Raw genomic sequence first — 27,773 nt, 5'->3', positions numbered from 1 at the left:
TTTGCCCATCTACACACACACACACACACACACACACACACACATACACATGCATGCAAACGGATGCATAATCACAGGCACACGCTCACACGTACGGAGATGCACACCCATGGGTACACACACGCACACCCGTGCACACACACAGACTGCAGGTCCTGTCCAAGGTCTCTGCCCAGGAGACACACCCAGTCGTCTCCCTGGCCACAGCCCTGGTCCGTACGAGCTTCACGGACAACACAATCAACGCTCTTCTCCCTTCTGCAAAGCACCTGCAGGTCAAACCTGCCGCCTGCACTTCATAGACAGGGAAACTGAGGCCCGGTGAGGGGCGGAGACTTTGGGTCCAGGTTGCCTTTTTTTCCTGCCATCGGAGAGGCTGAAGGAAGCTTGGACCCTCACCTGGCGCAGCGGAGTCCCGTCTCCCGCCCTTGGTGGGTCCCTCCCCTCCCCTCCTGGCGCCCCGGGTCTCAGCCACCCGGTGACCCTCTGCCCGGGACGCCTGCCGCTCCATTGCCCTCCGCCCCGCGCCCCGCGCGCGCGCACACACATGCACACACACACATGCACACACACACACGCACACACGCACACACACTCCTGCGCCTGGGCTCTGGCCTCGCCAGCCCCTGCGCGCCCCGCACGCGCACCTGCGCCCTGAGTCGGACCCGCGCGCTCTGTCCCGCAGCGGGGACGTACACACACACCCCCCCCCACCCACCACCACCACCACGGCATCCCCATCCCCGCCATCCCCGCCCAGCCGCGCCACCACTCACTGGCTCCCAGCGCGCCCGGAGCCCGGGCTTGGCCCATGGGCAGCGTCCACCACGAACCGCAGCGCCCTGGACTCAGGCCGCCGCCCGCCGCTCGCCCGGATCCGGGGCGCAGCGCCGCCGTGTGTGCCGGACCAGCGGCCTGGAGGCGCGGGGCGCCCTCCCGAGGCCGCGCGCGGAACCGCAGGGCGGGAGGGGCGCGGGTGGAGCCGCGCGCTGCGCTGCCCGCTTTCCCAGCCGCCTTGGCTGGCCTGCGCCCCTGGGCAGCTTTGCCCACCAGGCCTCGGCCAGGCTCCCAGGACTCAGGATCCGGGCTAAACGTGTAACCTTGGGCCTGGGACCCTCCCTGGAAGATCGCTCTGCCCCCTCACTCTCCACCCAGGGCTGACGGGCCAGCCGTGAGCATCGGCACACACATTCCCTGGCACCATTCCGCCTCCCACGGCCCCCTCTCTCCCACCAGCTTCCTTCACCCAGACACCCCGTTTACCCTCTGTCCTCAAGGCTAGGTCCTGGCTGCTCCTCTCGATTCTCCTTTGATGGCCATCCTACTTTGGTTATCCGAGTCCTGTGGGCACCAGGTGGGCATGGCGGGGAAGACGGTATCCACCTCTCTCCCCGGGGAGGGAGAGGGAGCCCCCAGGAGCTGGCTCCCAGGAAGGCGGCCTCCACTCTGAAGAGCTGGGGCTGGAGTTGGCCAATGTGCACGGGGCTCCCAGCATGCCCTGAAGGCTGCAAAGGCAACAAAGTCAAAAAGTCAAAAATGACAGAATCTAGCCCGTTTGTAAACCGTGGAGAAAACGGAGGTCTGCGGGGAGCAGTCATCGGTTAGGGGCACAGAGATGGATTGGCTTCAGTGTGGGGGAGCCAGAGAAGGCAGTGGGACTTTGCGTTGCCCAAGACCAGATGCCCCTCCAGTCCAAGCCCTGGGGCCAGTGCTCAGAACCTTTCATTCTCACTCCAAATCCTAGCCCCTCAGCTCAGGCCCTGAGCACCAGCTGATGGTATCCTGGGGGGGTCTTGAGGGGAGGGATCTCTAGAAAACTCTAAGAAGCTGACCCACTCATCAGCACTGCCCTGCTCTCTCTACCCAGTGCCACTTAGGAGCTGGGGGCTGTCTGTCTCCATCTCTCTATGAAAGGGCCTTTCTTGGCCAACATCTGGGGCCACTGAGACAAGCTGCCATGCTGGGAAAGGGCAGGAGTGTTAGAGTCAAGTAATACCTGCCGGTGGACTCGCCTGTGAAATCTCCACACCCCCTATGGGTATGACAGACAAGGCTGTGTCTTGTGGCCCTGACCCCTGAAATTTCCTGCAACCTCTCCCTGCCTCAGGAGAACTAGAGCCTGTATGAGCCACAGGACCAGCATGGAGTCCAGCTGGGGGTCATCCCCAGCTGGGGAGGGCACTTTCTGCAAATGGATGGTTGGCGTTCTGGAGAGTTCCAGTCCTGCCCCTCTTAGTGCACCCAAGAGTCCAGGTTCCAGCAAGGTCCCTTGGCTGCTCCACCTCCTACCCCCATTGCAGCTTCCTTTCTCAAGCCAGGAAGTGCCTGGGGATCATTTCTGTAGTGATGAGCTAGTGTCAGCTTTCCCTGATCTTTCACCCTGCTCTGTGCCCAGGTGGTATTCACTGAGGGGTGTGTGTGTGTGTGTGTGTGTGTGTGTGTAGCAAGTCTTGGAGCTCTGAGCTTACAGTGTAGAAGTGAAACACTAACGTACCCATAAAAAAAAACCCAAGTAGGATTCTTTCAGTGTCACTAAATGTCATAAAATTAACAATATGCGGAGGAGGTTGAGCAGGGCTAGGGCTACTGCAAATGGCAGGGCTCAGCAGAGGCCTTCTTGGCAATGGGGTTTGGGCTGGCAGAACCAGTGGAAAGTAAGCTGGTGGGAAGTCTCTGAGAGGAGGGAGACTAGGGATGAAGGTTCTATGAGCAATGAGCAACGTGGTGGCCTTCCCATCTTTTGAGGGTGAGAGGGTGAAAGAATGATGACAGAGAGGGCTGGGAGCTGGGGTGTAAGGAGGCAGGCTGGGGGACTCTAAAACAGAATAGGGTAGACACAGGGTAAGCTCTTCTTTGGGAAGAAGCCACAGGGCTGGTGATAGAAAGACAGAAGAATCCAGGAGGCTGACCTAGCCAGGAGGCAGGAGCACTTTCAACAGGGAGGGGAATCTAGCAAACACCTGAAGGTGGCTAGACTTGTGGGTACAGTCCTTTAAGGGTGGGGTGAAGGGAGGAGGTTCTTGGGGTTGTAGCAGCTACAGATATGCAGTGCCAGGAGTCTGTGTGGCAGCACGTCTGTCCCAGCTCCCAGCACGGCTGCAGCAGGTGACTCAGGCAGGAGTCTGACAGCAAGCAGGGCTGCAGAGAAGAATCACCAATAACATCCCAGCACAATGAGAACAGAACTTTGGGTTCTGTCCAAAGCATTTTATTAGCACAAGCCATTAGTCGTCCATTCTTGAATCTGGTGAGAGCATTTCAAAGTTACTACAAGGGCAAAGCTCCTGGAGAAACTCATCAGTCAGCCAGCACTAGTGGTAAGGGTCACCTTCTATTGCATGTAGACCACAGTCCCACCTATCTGCAGCCTGGGCAGGGACTACTGAGATTAAGGAGGAAAAGAGATTATGTAGATGCATGTACTGTGTGTCTGAGTGTTAAGTTTGTAGTAGATGCATGCCTCTGCGTGTGTGCTGGTATTCTACACATATGCATACAGCGCAAGTGTGTAGTGTGTACACAGTAGGTGTTGTAGGTGTGGTGTCACATGCGATAGCATGTATATGATGCGTGTGGTGTTGGGTGAATGTCTGGGTGGTGAATGTGGGTCTGAGCATAGGGGCTTCAGGTGGGCTGGCAGGATTAGGAAGGAAAGTAGTCTCATGAAATTCAGCCTCGGTTCTGACCTAGGATCGACTAAGCGGGGCACTGATGGCCCAAGAGACCATGCTCTCTCTTCTAACCACAACTTGCTTGAGCACAGAGAGAAGGCACAGCTGACCAAGGAACTCAGGCATGTTCTTTCCTACTTCCTCACACGAGTCAATCAGATAGGCTTGAAAAAAGGCAATGGAGAAGGAAGGAAAAGGAAAGATGGCAGTGGGGCCAATACAGAAAGCATAGAGGCAACCTAAGCCAATCTGGACTTCTGGGATCTAGAACTATGAGATGATAAATCTGTGTTGCTTTAACCACTCCATCTGTCGTAATTTGTTATGGTGGCAACAGAAAACTAATACACCACTAATACGGAACACAATCCTCGACTCAGCAATTTCACTTCCATCAGAAAAGCACCCCCAAGCCCCCCCACCCCTGCTCAAAATGCTTAGCACAGCACTATTTGCAAAGTTCCATACTGGAAACCACCCAAATACCTATCAGGAGAAGTAAATTATGGCATCCCACATGGCAATGAGAGGAAATAAATTACAACTGTATTCCACCGTATGGATAGACTCACAGATATACAGATACCTATGGCATCATCCCATTCTAATACTACAAACCAAATTAATAATCTAGGTGATTAGTGCTAACATAGCATGGTTGTCCTTGGGGGTTCGTGGCTAGGAAGGGCCCTAAGTGGGGTTTGGGGGTCAGTGTAGTAGTGGTGCTGTAATACAGATGTTTTAACTTTGTAAAATGTAACATTGATTTGTCCAGTTGAAAGATGCCCAGTATATTCAATTCCTGAAAAAGCTTCTCAAAAGCTTCCTTCCATGCGCAGCAGGCATCTGATATAGCAATATAGATTGCGATCACTTGATTCCATGATCATGTGCTGATCCAAAAAATGTTTTTTTCTTAGCCCAGAACACGGTGCATGCTAAGGCAAGTACTCTATCACTGGGCTTCCCTCCTCCCCAACCTAAGAAATATCTGACTTAAGACAGGGAGATCTTCGTAGCTGGCTATAATATTTCCAGCACTTGGGAGACTAGTGCAGGAAGACTGCATATCACAGGCCAGCCCGGGCTATATATTCAGAACCTGTCTCAAAAAAGCGGAGAGTAGGGAGAAATCTTCCCCATCATCTGTTATTAAAGTTCCCTTCCACTCAACACTCATCTCTGGTTCAGGTTGAGAATAGACTTGAAATTATTTGATTGCACTCACTAATTGTTATTTCACTGCAGACATGTTTGAATTAGGTTCCTAAAGGCAGGTACTTGAGTCTTGTGTATATCTGTCTCCAGCCCAGGAGACAAAAGAAGTGTTGAACTCACAGTTCTGAAGGGCCAAGAACATGGTGCAGAGATCTGCTCGGCTTCTGGTGAGCACCTGGTGCTCTGTCACACCATGGTGGGGATAGAGAAAGGGGGAGTGAACATGGGCAGAAGCAGTGGGTACATGAGACAGACAGAAGAGAGGCTGACAACACAGTCTCTCCAGGTAGTAATCCATTCACAAGGGTGGGGACTGCATGACCTGATCTCCCCTAAGGCCCTCCCTCTTAAAGGCTCAGTCACTGTTCCATCCTGGTTACACTGGGACCAAGTTTCCAGGACATGAACCTTTGGTGGACAAATAATAGCGGCCTACTTGGCACCACAAGTTTGTTTCATAGATGAGTACAAAATATTTAAGGATATGATTCCATGAATGTATAGACTCTGGCTGGGTTCTCATAAAAAAAGGCAAAAGTATGCTTAAGCTTTGTATTGATCACATCTCTCTTCATGCCCTGTTGTTAAAGATGACGTTCTATGTTAATCCACCTGGGTACTGAGCACCTGTGGTTCACACCTGGAATCCTAGCTACTTAGGAGGCTGAGATTTGAGAATCAAGGGCAGGAAAGTCTGTGAGACGCCAATTAACGACACAAAAGCTGGAAGTTTATCTGTGGCTTAAGTTGTAGAGTGCTAGGCTTGAGCCAAGAAGGCTAGGGATAGTGCCCCGGCCCAGAGTTCAAGCCCTAGGACTGGCATACACACACATACTCACAGGAGTAGTCATGATTAAATATTAATTTTTAACACTCTCCCAGCCAGCCCTCCCACCTGCCTGCATGAATCCTTTCAGTCATAAACAAGAAAGTATTTAAGCCTATGAAGGGTATTAGAGAAGTAGGACAGAGAAATAGAATTTGGACTAAGGTCAAGAGAAGCATTTTTCCAATCTAAAGATCTTTAAAACTAATACTGACAGCCATCTATCTGGAATGGTTCTAGTTCTTTTAAAATAAAGAATAAAGAAGTAGGGGCCGGGAGTTTGGCCTAGTGGTAGAGTGCTTGCCTAGCATGCACGAAGACCAGGGTTCAATTTCTTGGCCAGAAGTGGTGCTGTGGCTCAAATGGTAGCCTTGAGAAAGCCCACGGACAGTACTCGGGCCATGAGTTCAAGCTCCAGGACTGGCAAAATATATATATATATATATATATATATATATATATAAACCATGAACCATGGAAGGCTGTGCTACCCAAACATCCTGAGGTGCTTGAAAGCAGAGGTGAGATGAGAGTGGATCATCCCATGTAGAAAACAAGTGCCATTACGTAGTCTACAGAGTACAAATACAGACAGATCGACAGACTGACTGGGTTCCACTTGTGAGGAAACAGATTTGCTATTTCTCGGAGTGTTTGGTTTTGCATGTGTGTGGTTTTGAAGTACAAACTTACTACTGCTGTTTTGAAAAAAAAATCTTATGATTTGGGGAATCTGCAGGACATTCTCAGTAAGCGAACAAACAAAAACATTTCTTGACTTTCAGTTTGAAAACGGCAAAATCTTGACTGAAATTATTACACTCCAACATCTACTCACAGTCAGGTTAAGTCTGTAATCAGAGATGGTGATGTAAAATATACAGTCAACTGTCACTTAAAAATACACACAAATTGGACATGCTATACATTTCTCTTTTAAAATGTAGTCTGTATTATTATTTTTTAACCAATCAAAACACACATAATATATTTTATTATAAAACATTAGGCAATGTTACTTTCGAGATATGTGATCTGAAAGGTCAGACCAGTATTTACCATCAGTATGAAATATCACAGGAGTTACATCAGAAACCAACCAGACAAACCCAGCCACTGTTGTGACAAACACAGGGTTCAGTCCCGATTGAACCAAAGTCCCAGATACAGACCCTGAGCATGAGCAAGGGGTCCTGCAGAGGGCTTTCTCCATCACTGGAGTTCTTGAGTTTAGTGTTTCAAAGGCAGGAACAGAGCCTTGCTTTACTTGCAGACCCACAGCTGTTGGACTCTGCCCAGCCAGTGTTTCTTGACTGCTCTCTTACCTTGACAGGACTCTACCCTCTAGAATCTGCGCTTGAAATTGAAACCCAGACATGGGGAAAAGTGGTCATTTCCTTTTTGACCAGTAACTAAGCCAACAAAAGAAACAAACCTAGTTCAAATTCCAGATAACCACCCATTACCTGGTTTATAAAAATACATGTCCAAAATAGTTACTTCCAGGGTGTGTACAATATAAATTACAAAAATAAAATAGAAAAGATGAAAAAGTTGAGCATATTGGTTTTTTGTTTTTTTTGTTTTTTGTTTTTTTTTTTCAGTTCATTATCCAACACCAGCATTTCTCCACAGAGATCAGGTCAAAACCATCTGCCTTGTATCAGGACTCTGGCAAATCTAGGCTCAGGAGGGAGGACCCTGACCTCGGGATGAGGTATTTCTGTGGAGTTCTGTGACTGGTCCAGGTACACTGGCCTACCTGATAGAAGAGAGTCAGGACAGGTGGCCTTTGCCTACCAGCACAGGCTCCATTCATGACAACAGGCTTTGGGGACACACAGAGGAAGAGGTGAGCAGAAAGCTACTCTGTGGCACTTTGCTCCACCTTCAGATGTCTCCTGGTAAATGGGACCAGATGAGCCTGACAGGAGTGTGCTACCTGCACATGGCACAGGCAGATCACGCAGTGTACAGTACTCCCTGTTGGTTTTCACTTCAAAGACAGATTTAGTGAGTCTTGATGTTTACATATGTGTATAGTGATGACTTTCTTAGGTATAGCATCAGGCCTCCAGGGCTAAGCCACATAATAGGTGTTCTGTCTCTATCCAAGTTCAAATTTTCACTTCATACTTGAAAGTATCTAAGTGACATGATATATAACCATTCCTACTTCAAGATGAAATCTGTCCATTAAGGGTTCCAGTTTCCAGTGATAAGACCAACCATTAAGATACAACTGGTGCGGAGAATCATATATTTCAGATAAACTCTCTTATTAAAGGTCCTCCCAGAAACACACACTATAGAATGTTGGCCAAATAGCTTTCAAAATAATTGAACGTAAGATATGAATAGCAATAAAGTAAGCTCAAGGGAAAAATCATTCTGAGCACAGGTAGCCAAATATAATAATTGTAACTCCATTTCTGCATTGACACGTAAATACTCAGTATCTTCATGAATTTCATATATACTTCACACATCAGAAAGTCTGAAAGAATCAATTTCAGGTGAGCAGTTTTAAACCAGAAAGATTCAAGAGTGAATCATTATCCTCTAGGACAGCTTTCCAAAACAGTCATAGATTTCCCTTAGGAGAAGGGATTGTCTCCCCAAAGTAGAGAACAGGCATTTGAGGGGACTGACCTGGCTTTTTTTTCAGTGAGAAAGAAAACTGAGTTAGAATGTGATGTTGGCCTTAGGAGATCACCATGCACCTCATCCTCAATGAGGGGATGAGCAAAGGAGCCAGGCCAGATCTGGAGAAGGAAACACTTGGTAATTGACAGATCTTGAGACCATTTTCAAAAGTTCTAATCTAACCTTAGGCAATGAGTTCAGGAACCTATGTGGTAGCATGTTATTGAGACAGAGTGTTATGTGTCTGATAAGGTAAAATAGGGAACATTTAAAATTATTAAGTCCCAACAACCGAGAGGAAAAAAAAAGATTCAAGGGTACTTACATCTTAAGCAGCACAAAACAGAAAATTTTTTCATGCAGAGAAGTGGAATCATCTCACACTAAACAATTTAGAGGAAACAGTGTCTGTATAAGTGTCTTGGTTTTTAGCAGTGATAATTCTCAGCCCAAAACATCACAAGTTTTTTTTTTTAAAAAAGCTATATTTTTATTAAATAAATTTAATTATATCCTTCTGAAATATAAAAGCTAGATTAAATCATACCATAAAAGTGGGTAAGGAATTATAATATGATGGTGGCCAATTAATACATATAAATCTATTTTTTTTCTTGGACAGACACCAAATGACTTAAGAAGATTAAGAGATCATTCTAGAAGCAGCACTACCTGGATGATTATTTGGCATTAAATACTGATTTCCACTGCCAGGGGGGCAAGCCCAAGCCAGTGGCCACATGCACCAAGTCCTGACAGATATGGATGAGGAGAAATTGTCACCATTATCACCACATGACTCGTAAAAATGTCTTCTATTCTAATTGCTCACCTGAAATGATCTTGAACAAAATCTCTACAAGTGTGGCTCACACTTTTTTTTTCTTCAGACATAATCTGCTTTGTTTTATAATCTAGGCAGGCAATCCTATGAGAACCGAGTGGGGCAAGGCATCGTGTTTCTTACATGCAGAACATGGAGTTTTTCTATTTGGTTCCATTAACTCCCACGTTTTGGGGACAGCCATGGAAACGGATGTTCCTCCACTGATGATGTTTCCTGTTTCCAACCTATCACCGACACCCTTCCAGGGGTCCCGTTGAGGCATCAAGACTGCTGTCTGTGTCTGAGGCCAGGGTCTGCTCGGTGGACATGGATGAGATGTCATTGATAGATGACGACTGAGAAGGAGTGGCGTTGCTACTTACTGCTGCATCTGTGCTAAGAAAACCAAATAGAATAAAATCTGAGGCACGACATTGCTTCAAATCCAGGCAGTGGGAGTTCAGGCTTGGCCCTGTCCTTTTGCAGTTTCCCAATACTTGATATTGGTATGAACAAGAAGTTAGTCAACTGCACAATTTAAAGGTTCCTTTAAGTCTTTCTTTTGCCCCAGTATTTCATCTATTCCTGTTTTTTCCTGTTTCATGCCACTTTTCTCTCCAGTGGCTAAAGATAGATATGGTCATATATGCTCATGCTAACTACTTTAAAAACACCTTTTGATTTTGAAAGGAAATTGCTGGGTTTATCCAACAAGTATGATAAGAAGATTAAGCCTGAATAGGACTTGTGTCACCAAATATTTCAGTTATAACATAAGCTCCAATTCTGAGAAGAGCTTCAATATTCAAATTGTCTGCAATAAAAAAAAGTCTGAAATGAATACTGCAGATATAACACACAAAAGAAAACATTAGTGGCATCTTACAAATTTTATTTTTGTCTCATGAGTTCAGAAAACTGGTATTTTGATCTTTGGAGGAAAATGACATTAACCTGTCATACTATACCTATTTTTTAGTTTGGTTTGAGAAAAATAAAATAACAAAGCTCTCAGAAATCAGTGTTTGCAGTTGTAAATTTGTATTTATAAATTCTAAATTCTTGCTAAGTTCTGTAAACTCCAGATACTTGACACATATCACATTGAATATAAAATTTAACAAGAAATAAGCTGTGTGGGGCCAGGAGTTTGGCCTAGTATGCATAAAGACTCGATGCCCCTGTACCACATATATAGAAAAAGCCAGAAGTGGTGCTGTGGCTTAAGTGGTAGAGATCTAGCCTTGAGAAAGCCCACAGCCAGTGCTTAGGCCCTAGGTTCAAGTCCCAGGACTGGCAAAAAAAAAAAAAAAGAAAAAAGAAAAGAAATAAGCTGTGCAATTTATACTGGTATGTCTGTAATTTCAAGTAGGATTTATTAAGTAAACATAACAAATTTCATTTCATAAGCAAAAAGAAATCTACACATATAGATTAAGACTACTGATATCTATATCTTTCCCAAAGACACAATTACCTAGTCATTAGATTTCTACCACTAGCGAAGTCAAATATAAATATTTTCTTAGCACAAAACCAAATTCCATTTCACTTGGATTTATGTTAGCATTCTTCTTTTTTCCTTTTCCTTTCCTTTCTTTCTTTTTTTTTTTTTTTTTGGTCCCTGAGCTCTTCAGCTCAAGGCTAGTGCTCTACCCCTTGAGCCACAGCACCACTTCCGGTTTTCTGGTGGCTAATTGGAGATAAGAGTCTCACGGACTTTTGTGCCTGGGCTGGCTCTGAGCCCTGATCCTCAGTCTCAGCTTCCTAAGTAGCTAGGATTATAGGCATGAGCCACCAGCGCCCAGATTCCCTTTTCTTTTGTTAATAGTAAGGGTTGATCTCAGGGGCTTTACACTTGCTAGGTGGAGACTCTTAGCACCTCAGCCACCACCCTCGTTATTTTCATTAATTCCTAAACAGGGTCTCATTTTTTATTGAGGCTGTGACCCTTTGGATTATAATCGCCTGACCTCTGCCTCTCAAAGAACTAGGATTAAGCAGGGGCAACCAATACCCCAGTCTGGTGGCCTTTTTTTTTTTTAACTGGATGAGACAGGTACAAACAAGGCCAACCTCCCTGTAAAGACTCTAAAATAGATCTGATAGTGGCTGTTGCAAGGATGGAGCACAAACGATTAAAATGGAGCTAGTTCAGCACTGGTATATGTGAGTGACAGCAAACATGACCACTATGTCATAGCAGAAAGGGAGAGATGACGTCACGTAACACAGTTTTATTGGATGTTCATATCCAGTGGTGGTCTCATAGGCATTTCATACATTACTGCTATTTATACAAGTTTATTGGGCAAAGAAAAGGTACTATGACATGACTGAAGCAATCACTAACCTGAAGTCTGATCTTTTACCACACCGTTCTTGCTTCTTTCTTCCCAGTCCATTACTTCTTTGTAAATGAGCTCTTCAAATGGAAAGGCAAGTTAACATGTTTGTCAGTGTCTCTGCATCTCTCAATAATGCTTCCGCATCCCCTGAACCCTCCACAGGCACTGTGATGTATTATTAGTTTACTCATTAATGTAGTCTACCAGAACGTCTATATTTTGATCTATTATATCATCGCTTCCGTTTATCTTCCTTCCTTCCTTCCTTCCTTCCTTCCTTCCTTCCTTCCTTCCTTCCCTTCTTCCTGTGCTAGGGATCAAACCCAGGGCTTCACACATTAGGCAAGTGTTCTACCACTGTAGTCTCAAAACCCATTGTATCTTTTCAACATGATTATGAGGGCAGCAAGAAATGTATGGCTGTTCTGAAACCACACAGAAGTTGAGGAGAAGGGGGAAGGGAGGGGAATACACAGATGAACAGAGCAGCTCTCATAAACATTTTAAAGGATCAAATGACTTTCAAGCAGCTGAATGTGTTTTTCTCCACCATTACTTGTGGTTCTTCGGTGTCACCAGCATCTATATGTGGGATTGTAACTTCCTTCAGACTGGTCAGAAATGAATCTACACACTTAAACCATGTCTTAGCTTTAACTGCAATTTCCTTCAACTTTCTCTGATAAGAACAACTACTTGGGGCCAGCAGTTTGGCCTAGTGGTAGAGTGCTTGCCTAGCATGCACGAAGACCGGGGCTCAATTCCTTGGTACCATAGACATAGAAAAAGCCAGAAGTGATGCTGTGGCTCAAGTGGTAGAGCTCTAGCCTTGAGAAAGCACAAGGACAGTGCCCTTGAGGGCACTTGAGTTCTAGCCCCAGGACTGGATTTAAAAAAAAAAAAGAGGCTCTAGGTATCTCTAGCCTCTTCCTAAAGGGCTCAGGTCAAAATTAAAAACTTTCAGGATTATTAAAAAAAAAGTCACCAGTAAGGTTCAAAATAAATTGCCTTTACCTTTCCACTCTTCAATTGCATGCTCTCTTTCTTCTAACTGGGCATCATAAATTTGAGGTGGTGGCTAAAAATGAAAGGACATGTAAGATCAGTAGTTCAATTAAAAGACAACATCTCTTGAAGTATAGTGCATTGTTTATTAAAACATTTTTGTCATATATGATTATATGATACTACAGCAGTTTCAGAATCAAAATAAGAAAAAATTAGTCAAAAAAGAGCTGTTAATAATAATCTTCTTAATCAAATGACTTTAAGATTCACCATAGTCATCTGTTAAATGTGATCACAAAATTAATAACTAAAGAGATTACACCCAGCACCACTACATGAAAGCTGTTCCGTGCCTGGCCCTGTGTCATGGGCTTTGGTTGAATCCTCTTATTTAGGGAATTGGAGAGGCAAAGATCATTCACACAGCACTGCCATGGAAAATGGACAGGAGCACCAGTGTAGGGATGAACATCCTGTGCCCGGATGCCTTGAAGAATAATAAACAACCTGCCACTTCTAGCAAGTCATTTAGTCTCTCTGGTTCAGGGGCTTGAGTAAGAGCAAGGCCCATGGTGTAAGGCCAGGTACAGAGCAGATGCTTATTAAATCGTTATTAAACATCAGCTTTTGCCAAAGGCAACTAGGTCATCACCAAATAAGCATGCTCAGCTTCAATATCAAGGTGTCGGACACGGGTCTTAGGCCTTTTCTTTTGTATTCAGGAGCCTGTTGTTCATCTGAAGCTATTTAGATGAACAGAGGAAGGATCCAGAAAAAGTGAGCCCTGTTTCTCATATAGATGTTTTCCTAATGAACACTTACTGCTTCCGCTTCTGCAGGGTCATACCAAACAGTAATATACGGGTGACGCAGTGCTTCGTCCACAGAGATACGCTTGTCAGGATCGATCACTAACATTTTCGATAACAGATCTCTGGCTTGACTTGCTAGGGTAAAAGTAAATACTAGATTAATATACTTATGCTATTAGCCTGAAAGGAAACCACACAGTAGAGGAAACCACTAAATGTGACAGCACAGACAGAATGAAGAGACACGTTTGGTAGGTCCAAGAACAACACAAAGACTTATAAGAAAAAGTGGCCACTATTAGAATAAGCCAGGCTTTCAAATGCAGCTTTAGGCCTCCAGTACTGGACCTGGGAGGGAGGAAGGGAACAGGGCTGTAGCCTATGGGACAAAGGCACCAGGAAGCCACAGACTAGTGTCCAGTCAGGGCCTAATGTTTTGTTAGAAACCTGCATGGAAGGTGGAAAGTATGGAGCAAGTCAGCCTACAGTGCTGGGAGGAGTATCTGTAATACATGTCATTGAAAAAAATGAAGTCAAGAGCTGGGGGACCAGTGGCTCACTCTTATAATCCTAGCTACTCAGGAGACTGAGATCTGAAGATCACGGTTTGAAGCGAGCTGGGGCAGAAAAGTCCCTGTGAGACTCTTATCTCCAATTAATCACTTAAAAAACTGGAAGTGGAGCTGTGGCTCAAAGAGGTGGAGTGCTAGCTTTGAGTAAAAAGAGCTCAGAGACAGCATGCAGTTTCTGAGTTCAAGCCTCACAACTGAAACAAAAAAAAACCTAAAGAGGTCAAAGCATGTTTACAAACACACTGTAGGGACCAGGAGTTTGACCTAGTGATAGAGTGCTTGCCTAGCATGCATGAAGACGGGGTTTGATTCCTTGGTAACACATACATAGAAAAAGCCAGAAGTGGTGGTATGGCTCAGAAGGTAGAGTTCTAGCCTTGAGAAAGCCCACAGACAGTGCCCAGGCCCTGAGTTCAAGCCCCAAGACTGGCAAAAAAAAAAAATCTGAATATTTTAATTTTTGGCGGAAGCAAGCTTTTTCTGCTTTTTCTCTGAATACCTTGATACAGCAGACCACTAGGCTTTGTTTCAGGATTTCAACTAGCTTATCTTCTCACATGCACAGGTTTTAGAATGCAAACATGGATACACAGCAGCACCTGCGTCAGAACAAAAGGACGTCTTACTTTTTATTTTGTCTCGCTCAGATTCCGATGGAAATATCCAATCTGGAAAGAGTTCTTCAAACTTGATTCCAGGATACTTTGGTCTGTTTTCCACGTAATTTCTCACAGTTGGCTGAAGTTTCTTCATGAACTCTGATGATGGTGTTCCTAATTGCTCAATTACTTTATTCCACTGATCGATATCTAAGGAATCTCTTGAGGAAAATACAACTGATGGGCCTTATAGTCCTATTACATGTGATAGCACCATGCAAAAAAAAAGTATTTTTTATACCTACGGACAAGTAAGTAACTATGCCACCCCTCCCACCTGGTCAGTAGAAGCATTGGGACCTAATATTCAGGTAAAGTTTGGGCTTTCAAATTAGAGTATTAAAAAAAATCCTGCATACTCTGCATCTATGAACTAAGATTTATTAAATCAAAACAATGAGATCTGTCTTCCTATTCTAGTTCAAAATAAAATTATGACAGAGATGATTAAGTCTGTGGTAGAAATGATTGAACATGGTATTAGGTGCACTTTACATAAGAAAATTTCACGCTATAGCTACTTTGGATTCACAGCTCTCTAAAGGAGAGAGGAATGTAAGAGACCTATCTGACCTATTTATAGGTGGGCAACCGAGCCCTGTGGGTCAGGCTGGCCAAAGACAACAGAGTGAGGGAGGAGGGGTGGCAGCAGGGCTTTCATCTTACTGCACAATGGGCCTTTCCCACATGAACATACTCCTGAGACTGAGCAGTGACTGCTTTCAGATGTCCTTCTGTTTTAGCTGGCGCGGGCCCACCTCCACCATTCCTGCTAAATCTAGTAACGCACCTGGCTTCCTTTCCAAGTACACGACCTGGGTTTCAGACTCAGGTGTCAGGGAAGGCAATCTTCTTCGGGTAACAAACTTAGGTCATTTTGAAATCACTCAGAACTTAGGCACATAAGCTCCCCCCCATCCCCCACCTTGCTTTCTCTCTCTTTTGGAGTGCCCATCTTTGGGCTTGAACTCAGGGCCTTGGTGCTGATCCTGAGTTTTTCTGCTCAAGGATAAAGCTCTACCGCTGGAGCCACAGTTCCACTTATGGCTTTTTGATAATTAGTTGGACATAACAATGTCATAGACTTTTCTGACTGGGCAGTCTTTCAACCTTGAGCCTCAGAACTCAGTCTTGTGAGTAGCTACGATTATAGACATGAGCCACCAGTACCCAGTCAGACATAATGCCTTTTCTCTCTCATAGGAGAACACAGCCAGTTTTTTCTTTTGTTGTTGTTAGTATGCTTTTATGCTTACATTCAGGGAACTATTTTAATGTGTACCAACAACAAACAAAATACATTTTCATCAATTAACTCATACAAGCATATTAGTTTATTAATTTAGACAGCATCTTCCCTAATTGAATTAATCGAGTGAACTAGCTTCTATAACAGTATTTTTATTTAAGTATCAATACATTCATCAAAAAGTAAATGCTTTCTGCTACATAACTAGCTATTTTTATTGAATAAAACTAGGAGCTAACACAATTGGTTTAAGATAACTCCAAGTCTCTATGGAATCAACACAGGTAGTTAAGAAAAAAAATATAAAACGGAGCCACCTAGTTTGTGACACTAAGTCAACATACGTGATAAAGCCCCTTGAGAGCACAGCACGAATTGGACATTTCCTTCTAAGCATCTCAGGCCACCCATACAGAAAGAAAGCATGGCCAGGGTCAAGGTCTCGGGGAAGGATACGGTCAGTGCCTTGGAAAATCACACAACCTTTCACCAGCTCTCCCATGATGCAACCCACTGACCAGATATCAACTGAAAATAAAATGAAATGATAAAATTATGAAGTGCCATGAACAAAACAAAAGTGAGGAAAAAAGGAAACTCTAACAGTGCACTACACACACAACTATGGAAAAGTAAGTTGCTAGCTAGGGGTGAACCGTTTATACAGTATGAATGACTGCTGACCTCTATTTTAGCCTTCAGTGTGCAGCAACCTGGGGCCTTAGTGCCAAAGATTCCAATGCTTTACAGCTTAAAACAAACACAGAAAATAAAAACCAGAAACAAGAAGTTGCTATGAACACAAAGCTTTCCAGGGGCACGAGCCCGCCCCGCACCCAGCCAGCCACGTGCTGGGCGCTCCCTGTGAAGGATACAGTCTCTTCCGGGAAACAGGACTTTATGGAGGACCATTTCTGCCATGATGCACCCGACAGACCAGATGTCCACTACCAAACACCAGGTGATTAAAAGCCAGCTAGAGAGCCCCACATTTCTTTTCTCCAATCCCACCCCCCAATCAAAACCAGGCACACTACACTTCAGCTTGTCAGTAGGAGCTTTAGTAAAAGCCCATACCACATTTTTCTTTCTTTCTTCCTTCCCTTCCTTCCTTTCTTTCTGGCACTGGACCTGGGGCTTGAACTCAGAGTCTGGATGCTGTCTCTGAGCTTTTCTGCTCAAGACTAGTGCTCTACCACTTGAACCACAGCTCCACTTCAGGCTTTTTGGGTACTTAACTGGAGATAAGAGCCTCACGGACTTTTCTACCCAGGCTGACTTCAAACGTTGATCTTCACATCTTAGCCTCCTGAGTAGCTAGGATTGCAGATGTGAGTCACCAGCATCCCTGGGTGAACTATCATTTCCAATCAGAGAAGAGCAGTGTTTTAGGCAATGGACGGGGCTCAGGGCAAGGTCCTGTCTAAGCACAACAGCACCGTGGGGGCCTCTTTTGTGGTCCTAGTGCAACCCATGCCTCAGGCACTACTGGCAGAGGTGTCTACCTGCTGCTGTGGGTGTGTACACACGAGGGAAAGAGAACAGGGATCTGATCATCAGCTCTTCCCCATGAAGCTCATGGAGCTGTGCCTCTTAGAAAAGTAGTATAGCTTACGAAGCACTGAAATGAATGCACACACTCATTTCGGAAGACTTGAGCAAAATTCCTCTTTTTTTCTCACAAATAAAGGTGAGCTGTTAAAAGCTAAGTTTCAAAGGCTTCTGATGTGTCCAGAATAAATCAAATCTTGGTAAACAAAATTTTGATGCTAAAAGTATCAATGTTCCGCAAAAGAACATTGCTGCATTATTCCATTTATACTGAATGCAGAAAATATGTACACTCACTCTGTTGTTGGGAAGCAGGGTAATGTGTGGGTCAAGACCCAGCCAGGGAATGGGGAACCCTTGAGGGCTGCTGGTTATGTGGGCGTGATCAGAGCACACTGAGAACACTTTCCTACTACAGATACATTGTATGTTGATTAGAAAAAGTCCAAAGGTATAATTTTGAAAGCGAAGGATTTCAACTAAGTGAATGCAAAATTAAGACTTGATCCATGGGTTATGATAATGGTTGTGCAACATATGTTTCATATGGTTTGGAAGAGAAGAAACTAGTGTGGACCACCAGTGCTGCTTTTTGTCAGTCATGGGGCTTGAACTCAAGGTCTGAGCGCTGACCCTGAACAATTTTGCTCAAGGCTAGCATTCTACCATTTTGAGCCATAGCATCACTTCCAGTTTTCTAGTGGTTAAGTGGAGGCCTTTCCTGCCTGACCTGGCTTTGAAATACAATCCTCAGTCAGATCTCAGCCTCCTTGGTAGCTAGGATTACAGGCATGAGCCACCAGCGCCCGGCCAGTGCTAATTTTAAGCATCATAGCTCGCATAGTTGTCTGTACTCACCATTCTCCTTGTAGCCCATGCCCAGGATGACTTCAGGGGCCCGATAATAGCGAGTTACCACGTAAGGGGTCATCATAAAGTTGGTGCATGCTGTCCGGGCCAGGCCAAAGTCAAGGATCTTAAGGGTGCAGTCTGATTTTACTACAATGTTGCTAGGCTTCAAATCCTAGTAAAGAAATAGTGTGAATTAATACAACAAACCAAAGATGTCTAAAGACTCCATTTCTCACAGGTGAGGGGCTTTAAGTCAGTGGCTTCTGTGGATGGAGTACAGGTAGAACTATGCAAGTTGGAACCATTTTGGAAAACCCTACTCTCAGATGCAAACTAATATAAATCATCTTGAAGAACTAAGTTAGGCAATGCCTGACATACATACACCTGTTATTTCAGTACTTGGGAGAGTGAGGTGGAAGGGTCAAAGTTCTAGGCTAGCTTACCCTTACACTTTGCAAGATCTTGTTTCAAATCCCAAAAGAAACTAAAAGCCAACATAAAGAAGTCTTCCTCAACCCATTTCTCCTTTGCTTAAAACTCAAGAGCTTGCAAAACTCTGCCTGTAGCCTCCCAGCCCCCGAGGCTGTCCTTTTTTTTTTAAATCTCCAACACCCAACATCCAACCTGGTCACCCCCAATACCTCCAACTAACCCACTCCAACTAATCAACTCATCAGTCAGAAGCTGCACTGTTCAACAGGAATGTAATGTGAACCATGTCTGTAACTATGTTTTCTAGTAGTCATGTTAAAAAATATAAACAAAGGGCTGGGAGTATAGCCTAGAGGTAAAGTGTTTGCCTAGCATGCACGAAGCCATAGGTTCGATTCCTTGGTACCATATACACAGAAAAGGCCAGAAGTGGTGCTGTGGCTCAAGCAGTAGAGCCCTAGCTTTGAGAAAGCTAAGGATAGTGCACAGACTGAGTTCAAGTTCCAGGACTTGCAAAAAAAAAGAAAAAGAAAGAAAGGAAGGAAGGAAGGAAGGGAGGGAGGGAGGGAGGGAGGGAGGGAGGAAGGAAAAGAAAAGATGTACACAAAAACAGGTAAAATTAACTCACATAATATATTTGGCCTAACCAAATATATCAATACTATTATCATTGTAGAACATAATATAAAACATCATTTTCAGCTCATGTTCTTCTAATTATACTAAGTCTTTGAAGTCCAGCGTGTATTTTCCAGTTATAGCCACTTCTGGCTGGTGGCTCGATGTTTGCATGTGGCTGGAGGATACCACATCGCACAGACCAGGGTTAGATTTCTCTATCTCTGAAATCTTCCTGTGGCAGTTTCTCCACTTGGGAGAGGACTTCTATGACTATTTCAACTTTCTCCTGTCAAAATGATTTAGCACTCTACCAATCACCTGTGATACTGGCTCTACAGCCCGAATGTAGTACATATGAAATTATCCATTCTTTTTGTTGTTGTTGATTGTGGGGCTTCAACTCAGGGCCTGGATGCTGTCACCTGAGCTTTTTGGCTCAAGACTAGAGTGCTACCATCTGAACCACAGCGCCACTTCTGGTTTTCTGGTGGTTAGCTGGAGATAAGAGTCTCGCAGACTTTCCTGCCTGGGCTGGCTTTTGAACCTCCATCCTCAGATCTCAGCCTCCTGAGCAGCTAGGACTACAGACATGAGTCACTGATGCCAGGCAAATCATCTGTTCTTTTACTGGCTCCTATTCCTCTTTCCTTTCCAACTGACTCTTGGAAGACATGGATCTCACGGTTGTCCCAAACTCAGAAGTGTTACCTGGCATAGAGGACACGGAGAAGATGTTGAATCAATGCACATACTCTACTGTGTTTTTCGACATCTTACACAGTAACACAATCTCTGCTCTCCTCCCTCCCCAACCCCCCACAGCGTAAGCCCTTCCTTTGTATTAGACCCTCCCTCCAGCTTCAGGAATCTGACTACCTGGAGAGTCCAGCTTGCACATTTACCCTAGAAACCGTTACTTCTAAATAACTCCCATCATGTAGCTGCAATGTCAAACTGGAGGCAGAACTCAAGGGTACTTAGAGTGTGAATCTCAGCATCTGACTGGAAAACTTCTCAAGTGACAGGCCACAAATGGGTTGCAGGGATGCCTCAAGATGAGGACAGGAGCTGTTCCCACGATATGCCAAGAACATTTAAAAAGTTACAATTAGGCTCTAATATTGTTAGATGCTCTCCTTTTCTAAACTCCCTGGATCCAATGAAACTTGAATAGCAAATGTAGAACTAATATATTTTTTTTTTTTTTGCCAGTCCTGGGCTTGAGCTCAGGGCCTGAGCACTGTCCTTGGACTTTCTCAAGGCTAGAGCTCTACCACTTGAGCCTCAGCACCACTTCTGGCTTTTTTCTATGTATGTGGTACCGAGGAATCGAACCTGGGTCTTCATGCATGCTAGGCAAGCACTTTAACCACTAGGCCAAACTCCCGGCCCAGAACTAATATTTAAAATTAATAAAAAGAAATGCCTGGCTCGGGGTGCTGATCAAGTGGTAGAGTACTTGCTTAGCAAGAGCAAGGCCCTACTTCAGTCTTGAAAACACACACACACACACACACAAATGCAACCAAATTTCTACCAGGCCCTCCACAGAGAGGTCCTCCAGCCACTGGATTCTACTTGAAGATAGTGTACAAACACTTCCATTTCCCAGTATCCACTAGAGATTGGTTCTAAGGGTTCCAAATTATAATGCCTACTATGATGGAATGCTATTATGCAAGTAGTGGTAACACTGTATTAATTTAGGGAATAATGACCAAAAAAGTTTGTATGTGCTCAGTACATTGTTTTCTGATTTGTAAATATTTTTCATTTGCAGCCAGCTGAATGCATAAATAAATTTAATAAAATTAAGGGTGTGTGTCTTTATGTGTGGTACTGTAGACAGGGGAAAGGACTAGTATAGTTCATACAAGGTGGCTGGTATGCTAAAAGGTTCTTTAACTTCTGGGACTTGGACAGGGGTGGGGTCACAACAGGGATTTCCCATTCTGTGTTTTCTGGACTTGTGTACTATTTTGGAATGTCTCATCTCACAAGTGGACACAAACTGAATGTGTATAATAGGAGGGTACACGAGAATGGGAGGAAGTGGTGAAACCTGGTAGTTTGAGGAAGTGGGCCGCAGAACCATTTTCTCAGGTTTTTACAGGTTTTTAAAAATTGTTAAAGAAATGACATGCTTCTTTGGGCACAGGTGACCTGCTGATTGTCAGGACTGGACCAGTCTGAGGGACATGTTTGCTGCAACTCTGAGGAGACCTCCAGGAACTGGGGAATTGTGTTTTCACACTGACTTCTGGACTTGAAAGGAAAGAAGTATGGCAAATTGTTTCTCCCCCTGAAATTAATAGAACCTAAGAGTCTGGGAAATTATTCTATAGAACAAATTTAATTTCAAAAAAAAGTATTTAAGAGGTATTAAAATTTTAGGAGGAGAAGCCACGTATGGTGGCTCACTCTTGCAATCCTAGCTACTCAGGAAACTGGGATCTGAGGATCCTGGTTCAAAGCCAGCCAGCCCAAGCACTAAAAACCATGAGACTCTTATCTCCAATTAATCCCTAGAAAACCAGAAGTGGCACTGTGGCTCATGGGGTAGGGAGGTAGCCTTGAGCTGAAAAGTTCAGAGACAGTGCCCAGGCCGAGTCCAAGCACCATGACTGACAAAATAGTAATAATAATAATAATAACAAGAGGAGAAGTAGAATGGTATTAGGAGTCTTTTGTTTTTAATATAATAGTCTAGTGTTGCTGTTAAAGTGAATTTACCACCACAATTTGTATCATTTGCACTGACCATTAGGTGGCAGCAAAGGCTACATTTTGATATCAGAGGTTACACTATGATAGAAGAGGATCCCAAGCCTCCTGACTCACACCTGTAATCCTAGCTATTCAGAAAGCTGAGATATGAGGATTGGGGTTCAAAACCAGCCCAGGCAGTAAAGTCTGTGGGATGCTTATCTCTAATAAACTATTCAGATAAAGCTAGAAGTGGTGCTGTGGCTCAAGTGGTAAAGCACTAGCCCTCGAGCACAGAGAAGCTCAGGGACAGTGCCCAGGCTCTGAGTTCAAACCCCAGGACTAGCAAAAATATAGAAAATAAAAGAAGAGGATTCCAGAGGCAGACTGCTAGGTATGCTTTTACTGGGTCCCTGGCCTTGCTATCTCTTTTCTTTGGCTATGGGATTTGAACTCTGGGCCTGGGCGCTGTCCCTGAGCTATTCAGCTCAAGGCTATGGCCCTACTCGTGGGGCTACAGCCCTACTTCCCATTTTCTAGTGATTAATTGGAGATAAGAGTCTCAGGTTCCTGCCTGGGCTGGCTTTGAAGATCCTCAGATCTCAGCCTCCTGAGTAGCTAGGATTATAGGCGCGAGCCACTGTGCCCAGCCACAAATGCTTTTTTCACCTGGACATTATTCTGAAATATGTGATTCCATAGTTTATTTGAATTTTCAACACTGCCAATTTTTTTTAAAAAGTTATTTTCTATATAAAGAACTGTGATAACTAAATAATGATTACTTTTTAAAAAAGTATTATGTCATTACTTACTCTATGAATTATACCGGCTGAATGCAGATGTTTAATACCACAGAGCATCTGGTAAAGAAGGTAGGACATTCTTTCATGGTCCAGCTCCATATGAATAACCTGGCATAAGTTAGCATCCATTAATTCCATTACCAAATACCTGAGGATTAAAAAAGAAAAGATCAGCCATTACATGAAAACTACCCAAAAGTCCTCATGGCTATTCAACCAAATATTTTATGAAATAGTTATAGCTCACTACCTCATCTCTGAACTGGCTAAGTAAAAGGGCGACTTTTCTCGAAGCATTTTTTAAGGAATTTGGAAAGAAAATAAAACACTGTAAAATTTTTTTCCAAAGAAAATATCTTTCAAGTTAAAAATAAAATAACATCCGTATCATGGCAAATAAAATTTTCTACAAATTCTCCTACTTTGTTTTTTTCTCTACTTCATCCTTTTTGCCAGTATTAAGCCATGCTGGTATGTACCACTTAACATTTATAAAGACAGGCTTAACAAATGGGGGAGGGGGCATGTAGGAAGCTATAACTTCTGCTACATTTTGCTGTGCACCTTAAATTGCTCTAAAAGAGTCTCTTTTTTTTTGCCAGTCCTGGGGCTTGAACTCAGGGCCTGAGCACTGTCCTTGGGCTTTTTCCTCAAGGCTAGTGCCCTGCCACTTGAGCCATAGCACCACTTCCAGCTTTTCTACATATGTGGTACCGAGGAATCAAACCTAGGTCTTTGTGCATGCTAGGCTAAACTCCCAGCCCCTAAAAGAGTCTATCTTTAAAAAGTGATCATAAGACAAAACGAAAACTTTGAACTTCAGTTCCCCACAAGCTTTCTTTCTATTCCAATGTCCAATCTCTTCCCTTAACCCTATTATCTACTGTAATCTCTCCTGAGGGTAGCTGTAGAAGACTCTGCTCCTAACTGGGTTTCTGTGTCTCTACTCCTTTACAGAAGTTCTCAACCCAGAAATCAATTATTCTTTTTTAAAATGAGCCAGGTAAGATAACAATACTATTGGAAATTTTACTCTGACTTCCCTTAGAGCGAAGGGGCCTCCTTATACTAACCTAGAGGCCTCTGTGAATCTCACAGAGATTCTGAATCTCCTCCTGCTCCACTGGCCACATTGGCTTCTTGTTGGTCTTGCCTGGCACATGAGGTATGTTCTACTACTGCTCTGCCCTCGATGTCTCCCTTGATCTCCACTCCATCTCACCCCAAAGACCTCTGGGGCTAACTCATCTCCTCCAAGACTTCCTTTACATGTCACCTTACTGAGGTCTTTCCCCAACTAGCCTGTCATGGTTCATTCTGATTGTCAACTTGAACAGATTAGGGACTACTTTACCTAGAGGCCTGCAAGAATCCTAGTTAGGGTACGCCTGGGAAGGTGTTTATAGAGGTGATAAGTATGTGAATCTGAGTGTAGGTATAATAACGTTCCATCAGCCAAGGGCTGCAACAGGTCAATTGGTCTCTTCTAAAAGAGTAGAGATAGACTTTTACTGCTGTCCTTGGACATCAGAACTATGGACTGCCTACCTCCAGAGTTCTAGGGACATCAGAACTATGGACTGCCTACCTCCAGAGTTCTAGGACTAAGACACCAGTGGTCCTCAGGTTCTCAAACATTGTCTCAGATGGAAAGATACACACTGGCTTCTCGGCTCTGTGGCCTTTGCAATTAGAGTGTGCATCTTAGCTCTGTCTCACATAATGATCCCCCCCTCCACCCTGCACTGACTTTCTCTGGAGAACCCTGGCCTATTTAAAATTGCAGCATGAATCTCAACTCCCAACACTTCTGATCTCCTAACCCAGCTTGACTTTTTATCCAAAATGCTGAATATATTCTGGGGAACTACATACGTTCCTTACCTACTAATTATCTTTTTTCCCTGGCAAGTTCTAGGAGGGTGTTTGCTACTTAGAATTTGTAATAAAGGGAATTTTGCTTCCATTTTTCACTAATGTACCCCAACTCTAAGGGAGTGTATAGCACCTAGTGAGCAATCAAATATTTGTTCTATGAGTGAATAGACCAATAGTAGGATCTCATTGAACATAAATATGCTAGACTAGTACATCATCTCACAGTAAGTTTACAAGGTAATTTTATTTAGGAGTCTGGGAGGACTGCAGTTTGTGGCCAGCTCAGGTAGTAAGGTTTTTGAGACTTCTTCCCACCAGGTAGTGTATATCTGTTATTCACCTACAATGAGAATCCTAAAATGGGCAGATTGTCATCCAGGCAGGAAGCCACATTGTCAAAAATAACCAGTAAAAAAAAATCGGTTTAGAGGTGTGTTCTAGCAAGTAAAAGATCCTGAAATCAAATCTCAGTAGTAGAGGGTAAAAAAATCTGTAAAACACAGAATAATGACTGACACAATCATTTCAAATAATGCTTATAAATACCTATCAAGAACTGGAAAACAGCTCAGTGAAATAAAGTAGAAACATTAATGGTCATTTCATGCTCTGAGGAAATTCTTTGCACTTATCTTTGATCTGCTACAGAGATAAAAGAACTCTAGAGGGGCCGGGAGTTTGGCCTAGTGGTTAAAGTGCTTGCCTAGCATGCACGAAGACCCAGGTTCGATTCCTTGGTACCACATACATAGACAAAAGCCGGAAATGGTGCTGAGGCTCAAGTGGTAGAGTGCTAGCCTTGAGAAAGTCCAAGGACAGTGCTCAGGCCCTGAGCTCAAGTCCAGGACCGGCAAAAAAGAAAAAAAAAAAAAAACTCTAGACAAAACAAAGCAAATATTAGTACCCACAGACAAAAAAGTGTCTATAATTAAACAAGTGGCCACCTACATTTCCCAAATATAAAAAAATCAGTTACTTTCTCTTCTAAATTTTTTCTGTTGTTGATATAATTGATACTTACACATCTTGAAATTCTTCAAGAGTTTTCTGTGGTGTAAACACATTTAACAAACTAATTATCTGAAAAGAGAAAATTAATTACACCTCAGTATACCAAAAGACTCTATTGGATTACTAAAAAATTAATTGAATATAAAAATGTATTAAAACAGAAAAAAAATCACATGACAATAGAACTCAATATTTATTATTATAATGGTTGTTACCAAAAAACATTCTATTTCATGGCATTTGAGAAATGTCAAACATAAGCCAAAAATAAGATGTACTTTTAGTCAAGTTCCTCTTGTGTGTCCCTAGTAAAACACACATACACACAAAACCAGGGTTGGAGGTGTAGTTCAAGTGGGAGAATACTAGCTAAATAAATAAGCTCAGCAAGCATGAGGACTCGAGTTAAAATCCTAGTACTGTCAAAAAAAATTTAAACACTTACTGAGAAATTAAAGCCAACTCAAATCACAGATTCAAAACAATAAACCAACCTTTGATACCTAATGTCTCTATATAAGAAAGAGCTATAAAAATGTTAATATATTTAATCTTATATATTAATCTTTAATAGTTAGTCTTAAATATCATTAATATTTAAAATATTAATCTTAAGGTTTTTTTAAAAAACAACAACAACAACAATAAAAAGAGAGGTTTTGACTTCCAAAACCTCACCTAGACGGGCTGGGAGTTTGGCCTAGTGGTAGTGTGCTTGCCTAGTATGCATGAAGACCCAGATTTGATTCCGTGGTACTATATACAAATGGAAAAAAAGCCAGAAGTGGTGCTGAGGCTCAAGTGGTAGAGCTCTAGCCTTGAGAAAGTCCAAGGACAGTGCTCAGCCCAGAGCTCAAGCCCAGGACTGGCAAAAAAAAAAAAAATCTAAAACAAAACCTCACCTAGATTCACATTTTACAATGTTACCACAGGGTAAAGTTATCAAATTACAACTCAGGAGACCACTAGTCAGACATGAAGTATGCTTCAGTCAAAGCTTATTTTATAGGGACATATTATTTCTCCTTAAAGTTCAATTCTTTGTAGAAATGACAAGTACAGTTTTTCCGAATGTAACACCATCTAAGAACATGTATTTAAAACGGAAATCTCCATAACAAGGTAAAAGCTTCTTGTATACAGCATTAAAAAAAATGTTGGTTGTTTTTCAAAAAGTTACATCACTATTTATTTCTATTTATAGAAATAGAAACAGAAATGTTGAAAACTAAATGGTCAAAGGAATAGTTAACATTTCTACCTTAGTTGAGTGGTTTAAAAAGAGGCTTCATGAAGCAAGCCTGTTTTTGACTTCAGTTTTCCCAGAGTTGATTTCGAACTCTATTAACTATCAACAAACAACACATGTTTTCTTTCCTATGTGGAAGATAGATCTAAAATATAACTGGACATGATAACTTATACAAGACTCTAGGCATTCACATACAAACAGACTAAAAGAGTTTACTCTTACAGGAAATGGAAATGGAAACTTGTCAGTGTTACTATTGCTGTTTCTTCTTTGGGGGAGGGGTGAAAAAAGGAGGGGGAAAGGGTGAGCAGATGCAATCATGCTATTCAGTGTACACTATGTGGAAAATGACCTAAGAAATTTGTGGGCAGGGATGGGAAGGGGTGACATTCTCCAAAAAAAGAAATGTACTCATTACTTGACTTACAAAATGTAGCCTTTCTATATAACAACTTAATAAATACAATAAGATATTTTTAAAACAAAAATCTTTAAAACTAAAACATTTCTATCAACGAAATATAATGATTGTAATGGCCACTCTTATCCTAGGTCTGAACTCAGTGTATCTCCAAAAGAACTTGAAGGCTAGCACACCATATATGTAACTTACATTTTTATGATTGACACATTTTAAGAGGACGAGTTCCCGATAAGCTCTCTTTGCATGGGTTTGATTCTGAAAAGGACGGCTTAGTTTCTTGACTGCAACATTTATTCCAAGAACTGTATCAAAAGCAGCACTATAATTAGGAAATAGAAACAAATACTTGATTACAATGGTTTCAATAAACATAGCAATGAAGAACATAATATTCAATACATT

General features: G+C 43.1%; 2 protein-coding genes across 6 annotated transcripts in view; both read right to left on the bottom strand.

Annotated features, from left to right (window-relative positions):
• The window catches only part of Rasgef1c (RasGEF domain family member 1C), a 36,186-nt gene extending 34,871 nt beyond the window's left edge, over positions 1-1,315 (bottom strand). Inside the window, exon 1 of one of the 2 annotated variants that reach the window (XM_090321058.1) lies at positions 1,264-1,315. The gene's annotated coding sequence lies outside the window, so the exon portion shown is untranslated. Of the gene's footprint in view, positions 1-776; positions 901-1,263 lie in introns of those variants that run through there. The other variant, XM_090321057.1, reaches the window with a different exon arrangement.
• Positions 1,316-6,549: 5,234 nt separating this feature from the next.
• The window catches only part of Mapk9 (mitogen-activated protein kinase 9), a 36,914-nt gene continuing 15,690 nt past the window's right edge, over positions 6,550-27,773 (bottom strand). The window contains exons 3-12 of one of the 4 annotated variants that reach the window (XM_090321061.1): positions 27,561-27,690; positions 25,706-25,764; positions 22,816-22,954; positions 18,245-18,410; positions 16,711-16,782; positions 14,554-14,736; positions 13,366-13,490; positions 12,550-12,613; positions 11,541-11,612; positions 6,550-9,578 (exon numbers count right to left, since the gene is read on the bottom strand). In XM_090321061.1, coding sequence (XP_090177187.1) covers positions 9,436-9,578; positions 11,541-11,612; positions 12,550-12,613; positions 13,366-13,490; positions 14,554-14,736; positions 16,711-16,782; positions 18,245-18,410; positions 22,816-22,954; positions 25,706-25,764; positions 27,561-27,690 — 1,153 coding nt within the window. In that variant the 3' untranslated portion in view covers positions 6,550-9,435. Of the gene's footprint in view, positions 9,584-11,540; positions 11,613-12,549; positions 12,614-13,365; positions 13,491-14,553; positions 14,737-16,291; positions 16,364-16,519; positions 16,586-16,710; positions 16,783-18,244; positions 18,411-22,815; positions 22,955-25,705; positions 25,765-27,560; positions 27,691-27,773 lie in introns of those variants that run through there. The other 3 variants (XM_090321059.1, XM_090321062.1, XM_090321063.1) reach the window with 3 other exon arrangements.

The sequence above is a fragment of the Megascapheus bottae genome, chromosome 29, assembly GCF_031878675.1.
Source record: "Megascapheus bottae isolate mThoBot1 chromosome 29, mThoBot2.hap1, whole genome shotgun sequence".
NCBI classification, from domain to species: Eukaryota; Metazoa; Chordata; class Mammalia; order Rodentia; family Geomyidae; genus Megascapheus; species Megascapheus bottae.
This window is presented reverse-complemented; position numbering and strand designations above follow the sequence as displayed.